This window comes from Sinocyclocheilus anshuiensis, unplaced genomic scaffold, assembly GCF_001515605.1.
Source record: "Sinocyclocheilus anshuiensis isolate Anshui unplaced genomic scaffold, SAMN03320099.WGS_v1.1 scaffold1562, whole genome shotgun sequence".
Lineage (NCBI taxonomy): Eukaryota > Metazoa > Chordata > Actinopteri > Cypriniformes > Cyprinidae > Sinocyclocheilus > Sinocyclocheilus anshuiensis.
Window position 1 is genome coordinate 285,946 of NW_015542414.1, and position 15,078 is coordinate 301,023.

Here is a 15,078-nt window from a genome sequence, read left to right on the forward strand (position 1 = left end):
ACATTTAAAAATATTTTCTTTAAAAAAAAAAAAAACAATGGCAATGGCTGCCAAATGAAAGCCATACAATTAAAGTAAAATAGCCTATTTTAGATAAAGTGCAAAACTTTTACTTAAATTTTCATTAAATGTTTTACAGAAAAACACCTGGTTTTTCTATGTCTGCTTTAATTGTGTTTTTTAAGCACATTTGCTATGGCAAAGATGTAAGAGAAACTCTGATGTTAGCTTTTTAAGGCCCCACTTTATATTAAGTGGCCTTAACTACTATGTACTTACATCAAAAATTAAGTACAATGTACTTATTGTGGTGGGTCCTTTTTTAACAGTAGAATAGTCATCGTGTGATGGCCACCCATAGTCTGTTCTCTGATTAAATAATTTATTATTAGTCAACAGTTTCACACAGTTTCACAACAGTGCTGTGATATTTTGGAAGATTTTTATAAAGACAGGGTCATTCAGACACAGACATCAAGAATCAGTGTATGATTCTCGACAATGGTGACAAAATATTCAGATAAACAGATCAACTCTGAACGTCACAAAACAAGCTACTATGGTCACAAAAAGCTTTTTGGTGATTGTCACCATTTTTTAGATTCAGATGCTGATTCTTGATTTTTCTGTGCATCTAAAACACATAGTTCAAAACTTTTAATTAAAATGACTTAAGGTATAGTTTATGCCTATGCTGTTCTCTTTTGATGTTCTAGGATAATCATTTATATATAGTAATTCCTGAGGCATTTCATATAGTCCCCATATGTAAACCTCATTTAACATTTATAGGACATTCTGCAGTGCACAATGCATAGCAGATTTTCTTCACTGCTCAAAGAACTGGAGGCTTTACATCATTTCGAATGGTCCAGTATCTTACTACACACAGCTAGGGACTTTAATTAAATCATTCCATTATGACAGACCTTAGATGACACAAGTGAAAACAATGTTTGAAGGCCTAAATGGAGAGACTGGAGAAAAGTAGCGCCAGACACAAGTCCAACTCAACTAACTACATACAATTCTGACGGTGCGTAGATCCAAAAATAGCTCAAAGATCAAAAAACAAATAAGATCTGCACAAGAGAAATAGGCCAACAATGAATTCAAATTTGAATTTATTGTCTCAAGGCCACAAATAAAGTGCAAAATTGCAAAAATGCCTAAATGTACTGTTTGTTCTATGCTGTGCTTTCCCCTAGTGATTCATCGGTTACATGTATAATTTTTACATTTTAGTTACAGAGGACTCCATAAAGTGTTTTGTGCTAAACATAAACACTCCAAAACACTTTTTTCCTGTTCTTCTGTGTTAGTTTAAAAATAAATTGCATGTGATATATTAACATTGTGCTGTATGTGACTTATACTCTTAATCACACTCTTAAATTATTTTTCATGAGTAATGGTGCAGTACGACATTTACAGTGGCCAACATGATAAAACCTTGAAAAATGATTCAATGATACTACAAAAATGAAAGTTTATAACATTTTGTACACTAAAAAGTACATCTTCACAGAAAGGAATTATGAGAATTATGATTGTGAAAACAAAAATGTTAGAAAATTGTGGCTCTTGTTGAGGGAAAACATTAATTAAACTAGTTAACATATACGGACATTTGCATTCACTGTAAAAAAAAACCTTCTGTGTCCTAAGGGTAAAATCATTATTCCTCTTTGCTGACAGAGCAGTCCTCAAGATAGCACTCCACCTTAGCACTATAATAGCACTATAAATCATATTTAAATAAATATTTTATTTTTTTAGTAAAGATTTTACTCTTAAGTAATTCAGTCAAGGAATTTCTAATCAGTGGATCCACTCTAAAGTGGAAAGTTAGCTTAAAGTCAACATAAAACATTGTTCACAACCTATTTTACTTTTGTAATGTGACATTTTCAAGTTAGTCTGAACATTAATAAGAAAAAAAAATAGGGTGGAACTTGAATCTATCAATCAGAAATTGACTGGATCTTGACAGGTGGGCATATTTTTACATAGGGGAGACGGGATAGTAGTATCACTTTTTATTTTAACATCTGTAACTCTGTAGTCTGTTTTTGTCTGTTTTGTTTTTGTAATATTTATCTCAAACATTGATATAATTTTCCCACTGTGTAAATTAATGGCAAGCACAGAAGGTGCTGTTGTAACATGAGTTGTAACAGTGGGTGGGGTGAAGTTAAACACTATATTGGCGCTTTTCCACTGCATGGTACGGCCTGGTAAGGCTCGGTACGGTTCACTTTTGGGGGGTTTTCCACTGGGTACAGTACCTGGTACCTGGTACTTTTTTTAGTACCACTTCGATTGAGATTCCAAGTGAAACGTACCGTTACCAAAACGTGACGTGTAAACTCTGCTGATTACGGATTGGCCGGAGAGTATCGTCACTAACTGCGTCACTGAACTTGCGACACAAACACAAAAGAACCGCTAGATTTAAATCAGCACAGCAAGTGAAGGATCGAACGCAACTGTTTTGAACGAGCACACCTTTTTTTAACAACAAAAAAGTTTCGTGGTCTGTTGAGGAAGTACAGACGTTCCTCTCATTGATAGCAGAGGAGCGGATCCAGCGAGAGCTTGATGGGGCGACACAGAATGAAAAAATTTTTTTTTAGGAGTCGTGGATGTAGAGGTGGTGTATAACCACATATGAATAATCCCGCCCACTCTAAAGCGATACTAAACTGCAGTGGAAACACAAACCATGCTGAGCCATGCCGTGCCGTACTGAACCGTGCCGAGCCGAGTCGTACCACGCAGTGGAAAAGCACCATATGTGACCCTGGAGCACAAAACCAGTCTTAAGTCGCTGGGGTATATTTGTAGCAATAGCCAAAAATACATTGTATGGGTCAAAATTACAGATTTTTCTTTTATGCCAAAAATCATTAGGATATTAAGTAAAGATCATGTTCCATGAAGATATTTTGTAAATTTCCTACTGTAAATATATCAAAACTTAATTGTTGATTAGTAATATGCATTGCTAAGAACTTCATTTGGACAACTTTAAAGGCGATTTCTGCCAGGACCACTATCGTCAAAGATGATTGACAATTAGCATACAGTTTGGATTGGCGATATGGTTCTGTTCTGGGCAAGAACTCCCTGCGTATCCATGCAGCCTAGCATTGATGAGAGCAGGGAGAGCAGCGAAAACCCCCAGGGTAAACAGAACAGAGTCAACATAAATGTATTGCAGATATTGTTAAAGTTCAATAATTTTATATACACATTTTAGAATTAGTCTGATTCAAAGGAGAATCAGAAGGCTGAATCCTGACTGACAGATGAAGAGTTGGGGATGGAGGAGGGTAATTAGCTATTGATTATTATTATTGCAATTGAGCAATGTGAAAACTGCTGATAATACTGAGGGACCTTATATATGAATGCTTAGATAGGTGTCCTATTCCCATAGGTAGATGGGGATCTGCTGAGAGTCAGCTGATGTAAGCTTGACTAATGTGACCTGCCAGAACTAACGCTACGCTTGATTTTCTCAATATTTAGATTTTATTTTGCACCCTCAGATTCCAGATTTTCAAATAGTTGTATCTCGGCCAAATTTTGTCCTATCCTAACAAACCATAAATCAATGGGAAGCTTATTTATTCAGTTTTATTTATTTATTCAGAAGATGTCTAAATCTCAATTTCGAAAAATTGACCCTTATGACTGGTTTTGTGGTCCAGGGTCACATATTAGAAAAGTGTGGACATGGTTTGATGTTTATTTCATCCCTTTAAATGGTTTCTAATTGACGGTGATACAATTCACCCAGTTGTTACAACCATCCTCAGTAAAATTAACTGAAGTATTGAAGTATTAGCTCAATGTCGTAATCTAGTTTTATTAATCTCTTATACAACCAGTATGTTCATTTTAGCATTATTAACATTATAATCTTTAATCTCTTTTATCTTCTACCAGGTTGAGTAACACCAAAAAGCAGGCTGTCCACACGGTCATGGGCATCTGGATGGTGTCGTTCATTCTGTCCACCTTGCCCGCTGTGGGCTGGCATGATACCACAGAGCGCTTTTACACCCACGACAACTGTCGCTTCATTGTGACCGAGATCGGCTTGGGCTTCGGCGTCTGCTTCCTGCTGCTGATCAGCGGGAGTGTAGTGATGGGCGTCATCTGTATTGGAATTGCCCTCTTCCAGACCTTTTCCATCCAGATGGGTCAAAATGTAGACAAGAACAAATTTAACGTGCCCACCATTGTAGTGGAGGATGCCCAGGGCAAGAGGCGTTCATCCATCGACGGCTCAGAGCCCATTAAGACGTCGCTGCAGATCACCTATCTGATCAGTGGAATAGTCTTCATATACGACTTTCTAACTGGATTCCCCATATTGGTGAGTGTTTACTTTCATTTAAAAGAACATGATTTTAGAAAAAGGGCTGCAGTCTTCAGTGGAGTATCAGTGGTGTTTATCTTTGCATAGGAATATGAGTTGGGAGTTGCCTTGATTGACCTATGAATGATATTGACTTTTTGAGGACTATTGATGAAGAGAGTGCTTTTGATGATCCGACATCAAATGTGTCTGTTAGAAAACTCCCTGCAACACTGTAAAAAATGCTAGTTATAACAAATTTGTTGAGATAACAAATATACAACTTGTGTAAACTAAAGTTAACTGAACTTATCATTTTAAGTCAAGCACGAACACTTACTTTTTAAGTTGAAACAATGCATTATTACTTATTCTAATGTTTAATTTGAAGTTGTGATAATTAATCACAGTAATAATTTTTTTTCTTTTTACAGTAAATACTGTTTGTTGCAAACTCAACCACTGGTTTGTTGGGATGTGTTGTGATACCAGTACCAAATCACACGGTTCTCTGTACTAATTTTGGTACCATATCAAAAAATATTGTAATGCTATTAATAATTAATATGTCAATACATTAAAACATTAGCATGTAGCCTTCAAATATTGTTCAATATCTATTCTGACACATCAGATTGATTTGGTCCCGTCCGTTGCTATGGTTATCACAATGTCAGTTTTAAAACAGTCGTCCCTCCTGCAGTGTGTACTTAGCATGAAAAATAAAACTTTTATTCAAATTATGAATGGGTTATTATACACAGAAAGTGAGCAAAGATGCCCCCTTATGTTTAGTGAAGCTAATTTCAGTGCAGTTCATCCGCAGCGCAAGCTCACTGACTGAGTGAAATCTCCTGCTATAATCAAAAAATCAGTCTATACTGCACAATTAATCTCTTATTTACATCGTGTTTATACTTTGCTGGTTAGAGCGAAACTGTTCGCGAGAGTGCAGAACACAAGCTAAACGAACTCTAGCGATTCTGACTTACACACCTCTGATTGGCCACTGCATTTACATGCACAAACATATCTGTGATTGGCTACAATGCTCAGTGCTGCAAAAACACGTTGAAAATTTAAACATTAGACGCTCTTCACAGACACTCACACAAATACGTGAGCATTTGAAAGCAGCCGCCTGTCAGCGGGTCGATACTCAGTACTACCAGTACTGTGGAAAGGCTGGTATAATTACGCTTTTAAAATTTAAGTATTGACTTGGTACCGAAGTATACCGGTACTTTTGACAACACTAGTGACAATTGTCTGAAGCCTTCTCAGGGACCCAGGGATACATACGTAACTGATGTTACAATTGAATGTTGCAATTCACAGAGGTGGAAAGTAACGAATTATATTTACGCGCGTTACTGTAATTGAGTAGCTTTTTTGTGTACTTCTACTTTTTAAAGTAATTTTTAAAATCTGTAATTTTACTTTTACTTAAGTATATTTTGTTTTAAGTATTGTACTTCGCTACATTTTAAAACACATTAATTCCTGAGTAAAAAAAAAATCGCTCCCTGGAAACTACTGCAGTAAATAATGGGCAGGAGAGCAAACTGGCGCTAAAATCACAAGAAAGATGCAGATGGACAAGACAGGCGTTAGTGGTGCAGTGCAGACCCAGCTGAAAACAAAACCCCGTCGTATTCTGCTGAAGTTGAACTCGAAGGAAATTAAGTGAACCTCTGGCCATATTTAAGCTCTATAATACAGTGTAAGCTGTGTTTGCCTAGGGAGACCAAACTAGCATTTTATACAATCTCGACATCAACCCTTCGCAAGCATGTAGAGGTATGCTAGATACTTGCATCGTTGCATTGGTGGTTAAAATGAAGCTTTGACAGTTTAGCAAAAAGTTTTGCACAAATTAGCCAAAAAGACAGTGGTGCAGGGTGTGCGATATATATCGTCTGTGATAATATCGTAATTGTTGTTTTAACGATGTGCGATTTGACATTATCAGTATTTTGCCAAAAACCAAACAAAACACTTCTACAGAGGGCCGTGAAGTCTTGACTAGTGCGCATGCGCATTTAGAGTGCGTTCTTTCACTGCGCGATTCAGTCTGCTAAAATGCATTTAGAATGATCACAAAATGAAAGATATAGGGGCAGAAAATGTATATATTTATATAATTTCATATAATTTGAGTTTTAGACACCACGTTGCCTGTTTTTGCTCTATTTCGACAACAAAAATTATTCCAAACATAGCCACCATAGAACAGTTTTGCGTCTCTGAGCAACATGATGGTGTTTCGTTCCTGAATGAATCAACCGTTTAAATTATTTGGTTCAATCGCAATGACTCACTTATTAACAGTGACTTGCTGACACCTACTGGCGGTTTTAATTTCACATTTAAAATATCTTTTTATTTTTTTTTATAATTTCAAATGAGTATTCAACATTTTATGTTGTATATATCAAAACATTATTTCTACATTTGTAACTGCAGGTTAAATGCATTCATGTCCTGCATTAAACAGTGTGTAAATACATCTAAATGCTACTTCAGATGAAGCTTCTGCGTTTCCTCTGCATTGCAAAGATGATTTAATAGTGATTTAATTTGCCTGGTAACAGCCCAAATGTCTTATTATTCTAAATAACTGATTCCTTTAATTAAAAACAACTAGTTTATAGGCCTATCCCATTTTTGCCTCCCTCCCACTTTTAAAATGTAACTAAGTAATTTTTACTCTGAGTATATTTTAAATGAGCTACTTTTTACTTTTACTTGAGTAGATTTTTAGACTGGTACTTTTACTTGTACTTAAGTAAAATGTAATTAATGTAATGGTACTTTTACTTGAGTAGAATATTTTCATACTCTTTCCAGCTCTGGCAATTCATAGCTCAAATCTGTGTCCAGATGATAAAATCTGATAAAAGCCTTGGAAAGGAACAGCCTGCCACCACACAAATGTCCTCCAAAGATGCAACCTTAGGTAAACGCCCGAGAAGAAGCAACATTCCTATAAACCAAAACTTTCACCAGACAGGAAACACAATCCATACAGCATGAGGTCACTGATATAGCCTGTAAATCACCAATCCTCTTAAGGGATGTAAACGCCAACAACATCTGACTGCAATTGAGAGTCAGAATTCTATCTGAAGCTGACTCAAGTGGTTCAAAAGGAGGCTTGGTAAACCTACTAGCACTATAGATAAGTCACAAGACAGAACACAAGCAGGTCGGAAAGTTCTCAGGCATCTCATCCCACACATGAAACAAGAAACAAGTGAATGCCTCCCCAAAGAAACACCACCACCTTGTGCATGTTCAGCAGCAATCATACAGCTTAAGCCTTTATGTGTGTAGTTTGTTCTTCTTATGTTGGAGTGGGTTTGCTATGCTTTTTCATCCATCTAGTCTTTTTATTGTACTGTTTTGTAGTACTTTTCATGCATGCAATCCAGCCATTTCACCAGCAGGTGTCACCCTCACCCGCATTATAATTAGGATTCATCGTTTTCACGTTCATTTCCCCCCACCAACATTGGTATGTATAGCCTAGTCATTCAAGATCAGTGTTGTGTGTGAAGAAACTCTAGATTTCCCAAACACTTATCGACAAATGGCTGCCCACTGCTCTGGGTGTGTGTTCATGGTGTGTGTGTGTGTGTGTGTGTGTGTGTGTGTGTGCGTGCGCATTTTTGTGACAAATGAGGACATAAATTTGTATAGGATAAATGCAGAGCACAAATTCTGAGTATGGGACACCATATTTGGCCACATGTCACGTCACTTTCACTGCCAATTCATCAAATGCCCTGTTGCTGTTCTCCTCATAGGCCTTTTGAAACAAAACCCTACCAAGCCACAATAATTCAGGTGCTGCTCTTAAACTCTTTGAGAATTAAAATTCTTACCCATCTTCATACACTAAAGCCATTAAATATAGAATCTCTGAATATTAGCATGTATGGTACATGTGTAGAATTTGTTACTTTACACCTTGCTGCTAGACCTAAACTGATGACAAGATACATCTTAGAGAAAGCTTTACCACTGTTCTGTTTGCAAAGAAGAAACTTTAGTCTGTTTCAAAGTACAGTGGGGAAAGTTAAATATGTCCTTCTGCACAGTTGATATTGGCAGAAAAGCCATTCGTAAACTAATGGTGGAAGAATATATGTAGAGAGCCATTCAAAATAGGAGAAGCCCTGTGGAGAAGTCACTAAACTGTGCCCTACAGTATCTTGGTTATTGAATTAAAGGGGTCCTATTATGCTCTTTTACAAAGTCTTGATTTTGTTTTGGGGGTGTGTAGAATAGGGGTGTAACGATATATCGTCCCTTTATCCCATTCGCATGTGAAAAATTAATTGAGATATAGAGTTATTAATTGAGATATAGAGTTAATCATGGTGTAGAGTTTTATCTATGACTCAGCTTACTGCATTTATAGTTATGCAAACTATACTGCATATGTGCTAGAGTGCCATTCCTTCAATCTGACAAAATAATGAAAGCACAAACAACAATTAAATCACCATATAGCATATTTGTAAGTTTTTTTTAGATGCATCAGATGTGCATCCTTCATATATATTAAAATTAAGAGGTTGATGTATGATGGTTGCCTTGTGCATTGAGGCCAACGTCGAAGCCTAATTCTTAATAATTATTTTATTATCTTGGGGTGAAATGTGGCCTGGAAATCTGTTTGCGAAATTTATCCAGCTACACACTGCGAAAAAAATCTGTAAAGATAGGGTACGATGTGCTGTATTAATATGAAGAATTTTTCTGTGTTTATATTTTACAGGTGTTTTACCTGTATTTTGAATTGTGCACTTCATTGCATTTTATTTTTCCGTTAGTATTATTATTATTATTATTATAGTGTAGCAGGGGTTTTGTCAAAGTTCTTTGTGGTAGCTCTGGTGATCAGGTCATCAGTATCAAAATAGTGTCCCGCCTAAAATAAATGTTATGGATACATTGTTTATGTTCAATCTTCTATTCAAGTCTTTATGCAGCATGTTAATCAAGGCGATGGGATACCCTTGTGAAAAAGTACACTTTAACATATCCCTGCAGAGTACTTACAGCGGAAATAATACACTTTAAAATAATATACTTAAGTATGCAAACTCAGTGTTTTCAGACACCAATAAATGAAAATGTATTATAATTAAAGTTTATTAAATGCAATTAGTTAAGACTTAAGAGTCCTTTGTGTATTTGTAATTACATAGATGTAATCATTAGAAAGCTGCCTGCATCTTACCCCGTCTTACCCTATCACTTTATGTCAGTGTACATGTATGCAGATAGAGCTGGATATACTTATAGTAATTGCAAGTTGGAGTTAATAATACATTATGCAGTGACAGGAAATCTGTAATGTTTGAAAGGTATGAAATCTGTAAGGTTTTGTTCGGTTTATTATAATTAAGTGCAGTGATGAGCCTAATTGTGTACTGTATGTAGGTGGATAAAACAGGATATGATTATAAATATATGTATAGTTTGAATTGTTGCTATTTTAATTTGCTTTTTAACATGTAAATAACTGCAGTGCTTCATTGTAGGTGGTGAGCTTTGCCAGCCTGAAATTTGACCGCTCCTACAGCTGGATGGTCCTGTGTGTCCTCTGGTGCTCCATAGCTCAATCAATCCTGCTCCCCATGTTCCTGTGGGCTTGCGACCGCTACAGAGCAGACGTCAAGATGGTCTGGGAGAAATGTGTGGCCATCATGTCCAATGATGAAGTGGACGAAGGTAAGGACTGAGCTTCCTTTAGCATGTTCCAAGGAGAAAGCAAAGCTGTGTTCAACCAATGATGACTACAGTCATTGGATTTATCATGTGACCTACATTTTGAGATGGATGAATAGTATTTTCATAAAAAGTGTCTCATTAATATATGTTGACATACACTCAAGAAATATATAACTGGAATACCTGCTAGGATGCTTTTGGAGTGAGCTCCACTATAGAAGTTTTGCTGCAAAGTTGCTTTACTCTCTAGTAAAGTGTCACAGAGTTGCATGATGTCACTACTCCTTCGACATGTGACCAAAGGGCCCCCTGCGGATTTGCTGGAACACTGGCCAAAATATCATAGTTACTACAGGCATTGAACTAGAATAAAACTCTGTATTAGCCACAAAATAGTGACGTGACGTGGAATAATTAATTAAAATTACAGAAAAAAAGCTTCTTACTCCCTTTCAAGGAGATTTCATATTAAATTACTGTGATTTTACAGCAATAACAGCAGTACTTTGGCATAAACAATGGTATTTTGGTTGCAATATATAGTTACATTGTAATTTTTATGTTTTATGGGTAATATTAAAATGTAAAATACAAGAACAAGGGGTTAAAAATGTAAAATACAAGAACAAGGGGTTATCTGTATAAAAATAACTAGTGGTCACATGATAATTATATGATTAATATGCTTCATCAAAAACTATTAGTGAACTGAGGCTGTCAGTATATATTGATGAATGTAGGTGTTAAGTGTGTGACTTTGCTGTTAGCCGCATTCTATTCGGCACTTTCCCATTTCTAAGTTTGCAATCATAAGGAATATGTGCAAGAAATGGATTCTGTGATCTTAATTTGACCAGTGCTCTGCTTCTTTCCAGACGGTTTGCCTTGTGTAACACAACTCAGTTGTATGTATAAGGGTTGCTTCTTGTACTTGTGTCTCACTCAAATGCATGCTAAGCTGCCTGTGCTAATAGCTAATCTCATCTGTCATCCCGCTGTGTGCCCCCATTTTGCCTTAAGATCAGCATTTCACATTGCCCTACAACTGTTTTTTAAAGTTTAAAAAAAATGTGTTTGTACCCCTCAAACGATCTTTTGCCCCAAAACATATTTTAGGGAATATGTTTAAACGACAGTTTGCTCTAGCTGCAATCTATAGCACTTATTAATTAGTAAACAGTGACAGTCAGTCGTGATGTTCAGTACAAGACACTTCAGTGAATCCTAACGATTTCACATTAAGCTATTTTTTACAACTTAAAATTCTAATGCGGACACCGAAAATCTGTAAAAGGGAATTGCTTTTCTTCTTATTTTTTACCAATTCGTCTGTCTGTCTGTCTGTGTATTTTGAGCACACTGATTTTTAATCCTGATACATATATATGCTTTCTGCGTTTGCAGAAAACAGCCAGGATGGAGGCATTCATCCGGACTTAATATTTGACAGACCGTTTGACTATAGCTCTGCTGGTGATATCATGACGGTAGACCGTATTGCCAAGTACGAATTCTCAACCTTAGAAAGGGGGGGCCCCCAGGGTTATCCATTGAGGGAGCTTCAGGAAGATAAAATGCACTATTTGCAGGTATATTTCCATTGATCTTTTCTTTATTTTTAACTAAAATGTGCATGCTGCAATGGCCCTCCACCTCAGTATTTGCAAAAAACTTATAGTCACTATATTATTGTCAACACTTTTACTGGAATCATTTTACATTCCTGTTGTGTGGCCTATTTAGATATTTTAAAGGTAAAAAATTTGAAATTGGGGACTTTTGTTTCGTGTAAATTATTATTATTATTTTTTAAATATGATCTAACAAACCCTTTTGTTTCTTCACCCCAGTGACATCTTGGTATTTTTATGTATTTTTTTTTACTGTTGCAGGGCTCATGTGACAACTGCCACTGATGCTTTTTAGTTAAAAGCTTGAAGTCATTCAAAATTTAAATCAGTTAAAAATACTAGTCTGGATTAAAAACATGCTCAGTATGTTGTAAAAATCCCTTGATACTGATACTATGACTTTGACATTAATTTTATTAGTCATATATGTGTAGTTTTAGAGGCACAGCTAATGTGTGATCTGTGTAGGAGTTTATACTTTAATGGCACAATCCAAATTTAGATTGTTCTTTTGAATATAAAAAGATTTTTTGAATTTAAAAATCAGTCCAACTATTTGAACCACTTCCACGAGGAAATAATACTATAAAGGCTTACAATGCAATTGAGAATTCGTATAACAGGCTGCCAGTAAGTTTTAGAGCTGTGCAATGCTTCACTTCAAACTTTTAAACTTTTTACATTCAAATGATTACTTCACACACTGTCCATAAGCGCTCACATGTAACCTCCACATGTAACTTTCTTTGAGCTTTTACATATCATCCATTTTTCTCTGTGTGTAAAAAAATTAACCAGCTATTAAAATCATGCCTGTCTGGAATAAAAATTTGGACTTGGAGGTTAAATGTGGAGAATATGCCATAAATGTGTATGCCGAACACTTCCCAAAGCTCTGTTCTGCAGATCAGATCTTCAATCTGCAGTGCTTGACTGCTTCCCATTGCTGATTTTATTGCTATATACATTGCACGAAACAACTTTTGAAGTTCTCTTCAAAGTTTATAAAACTACCATTAACATTGTGTGTGTTAGAATTGTTCCAAAGACATTTGGCAAAAAAACACTGATGAGTATCGATAAAGAACTGAAAGCAGGTGTGTCTGCATTAGAACATTATTCACTTTTTGGTACTTTTAGACTACTATTTCAGTAGAAACAATGTTCTTTTTCAATTTCACCAGTGTTTTGCATCATCATCACTATGTAAAATATTGGAATGCCATAATAATTGGGAAGTACAAGCTGCTAATGTTTTTTGCTGTCAAGCCATTCAGGCTTATAGAACATTAAAGGCTGCCGAACAATAATATTTAAAACTGTCTATCAATTGTGAAGTAACTAAGACAAATTTTATATGAGAGAAAATGATGTTTTATCAATGGGCAGTATATTTAAAGCAAGATTACAAGCTTTTATAAAATAGACATATCATTTAAGTCAGCAGAGTAACAAGGTTTAAAAATGCCAAAACGTAAAAAATAAATAAATAATAAAAACTTGTGTATAAGTTGATCTATTTAAATAGATAAGATCATCAGTATTGGTTTTTAAAGAAATGTCACTACCCAACCATTATAAAAGCCTATAAAAGGAAAAACTAAATGCCATTGCTTTAATGATGCTTTGCTTCCCTCTACTGGTCAGAGTATAGTACACCTATCAACTGCTGTCTCATTCCTGCATTAACCAATACATTTGCTTTCATGCTAGGCTTGTGCTGTATGCTTTGGATAGTGTACTTAAAGTTCTTTTAAATACTAAAAACTCATTTTATGTCTTTCCTGTGTAGTTCTCAGAACAATGTGGAATGTGAGTATCTGTAGAATGAGTGATTATAAACTAAGCAAAATAATATTAAATTGTCCACAGTTTTATCCCTATTAAAAAGTAGATCTATGAATATTTAGTACTTTAAAGTGAAAACAGGCCTGTGTTGCCATTATAGTTCACAGAATTCCATTGATTCTGGCATCATACGAGATGCAAACGCTTTGAGAACGTGTTTTAGGTCCTTAGAGTTTGAGCCAGCATTTTTCACTTTTAGAAATGTCCTGGTTCATTCGTTTGTGTGTTACTCCAGGTGCCCCCTACAAGAAGATACTCCCACGACGAAACCAACATGTGGACCACCGGTCAGATCCCGTCTTACCTGCATCGCTGGGGCTCCACAGAGGACATCATTGGCATCCGATACAGCTCGCCGCGCCACGAGAGACGTCGCAGCAGCCCGGCGTCCTACAACGAGGAGAGCCACCCACACCGCAAAAGGAGGCGATCCGAGGACATGCATTCGCTCAAGCAGATTCCACGAGTCGAGCGTTATGAGGGCGATTTCAAGTGCTTTAGCCGCGACGAAGTGATTAACTTCATTGACGAGACGCCACTGGCTAGTCCAATGAGAAGCCCGCGGCTAGCCTCTGCATTCTCTCTGGTTCCAGAGACGTTCGAGCAGCACGTTATTTTGTTGCCGCATTTCCCGCTCACGCACTTTGAGCGCGAGCCTCAAGCGTTGAGACGCTGCTCTGAGCACGGCAAAGGAGCCACGCCAGGCGAGATCCCTCAGGATCTGCAGAGAAAGGCGAAGGACGGGAACGACTGCAGGAGCGGCGGTGGCGAAGGCCCGGGCATCAAGCGATGCCCTGAGCACAGGCATGATGCCAAGCGTGCATCAGAGCTTGTTCCTTTGGGACAGGGTGCACGGACAGGGGATCAGTCGCATTCAAGTATTAGGACAGGACAGGTAGATGCATCTCCTTGTGTGGACCAGAAGCACCTGCCTAAAGGGGAAAGCAAAGCAAGCACAAATAGTTTTATAAGCTCAAAATCTGCATCGTCAGGCTATATGACATCCATAGGATCCACGAACTAAGTAACAGTTTTATGAGTATTTTCAAGTAGTCCCTGATATGCTTATTAGTGTTAAAGCTTTGACTAAGTGGGATGTTTTTGTTAACTAGGAACTGGGATTTTTGAGATGTGATGGATTTGAAATGGCATAAGGACATCATCAGTGTTTTTTTTTTTTATGTGTTGCTGATACAGGGCTGGATGATGGGGTCAGTGGGCCTCCAAGGCAAGGGAAGCTGAGCAGCAGATAAGTGTCCTAAGCTCAGCACTTACAGTTGGAAATGAGCACTAGGCCTTCTGCTCATACACGGGAACTTTTTACTGAGGCCCATGACAGTTTTCAGCTTTTATGTTTCAATGAGGATTTAGTATTCTGGTCAAAATACGGCCTTTCTTGACTAAGGAATAAGGGGCCATTCCATCACTTTGTGTAGATCTACATATATATATATATATATATATATATATATATATATATATATC

At 36.8% G+C, this 15,078-nt stretch overlaps 1 protein-coding gene across 4 annotated transcripts in view; it reads left to right on the forward strand.

Annotated features, from left to right (window-relative positions):
- Nucleotides 1–15,060, forward strand: part of LOC107693426 (probable G-protein coupled receptor 153) — a 50,778-nt gene extending 35,718 nt beyond the window's left edge. For 2 of the 4 annotated variants that reach the window (XM_016492816.1, XM_016492815.1), the window contains exons 3-6: nt 3,955–4,387; nt 9,925–10,114; nt 11,519–11,703; nt 13,829–15,060. In XM_016492816.1, the coding sequence (XP_016348302.1) occupies nt 3,955–4,387; nt 9,925–10,114; nt 11,519–11,703; nt 13,829–14,617 (1,597 nt within the window). In that variant the 3' untranslated portion in view covers nt 14,618–15,060. Of the gene's footprint in view, nt 1–3,954; nt 4,388–9,924; nt 10,115–10,989; nt 11,020–11,518; nt 11,704–13,537; nt 13,558–13,828 lie in introns of all 4 variants that reach the window. The other 2 variants (XM_016492817.1, XM_016492818.1) reach the window with 2 other exon arrangements.
- Nucleotides 15,061–15,078: the final 18 nt, after the last annotated feature.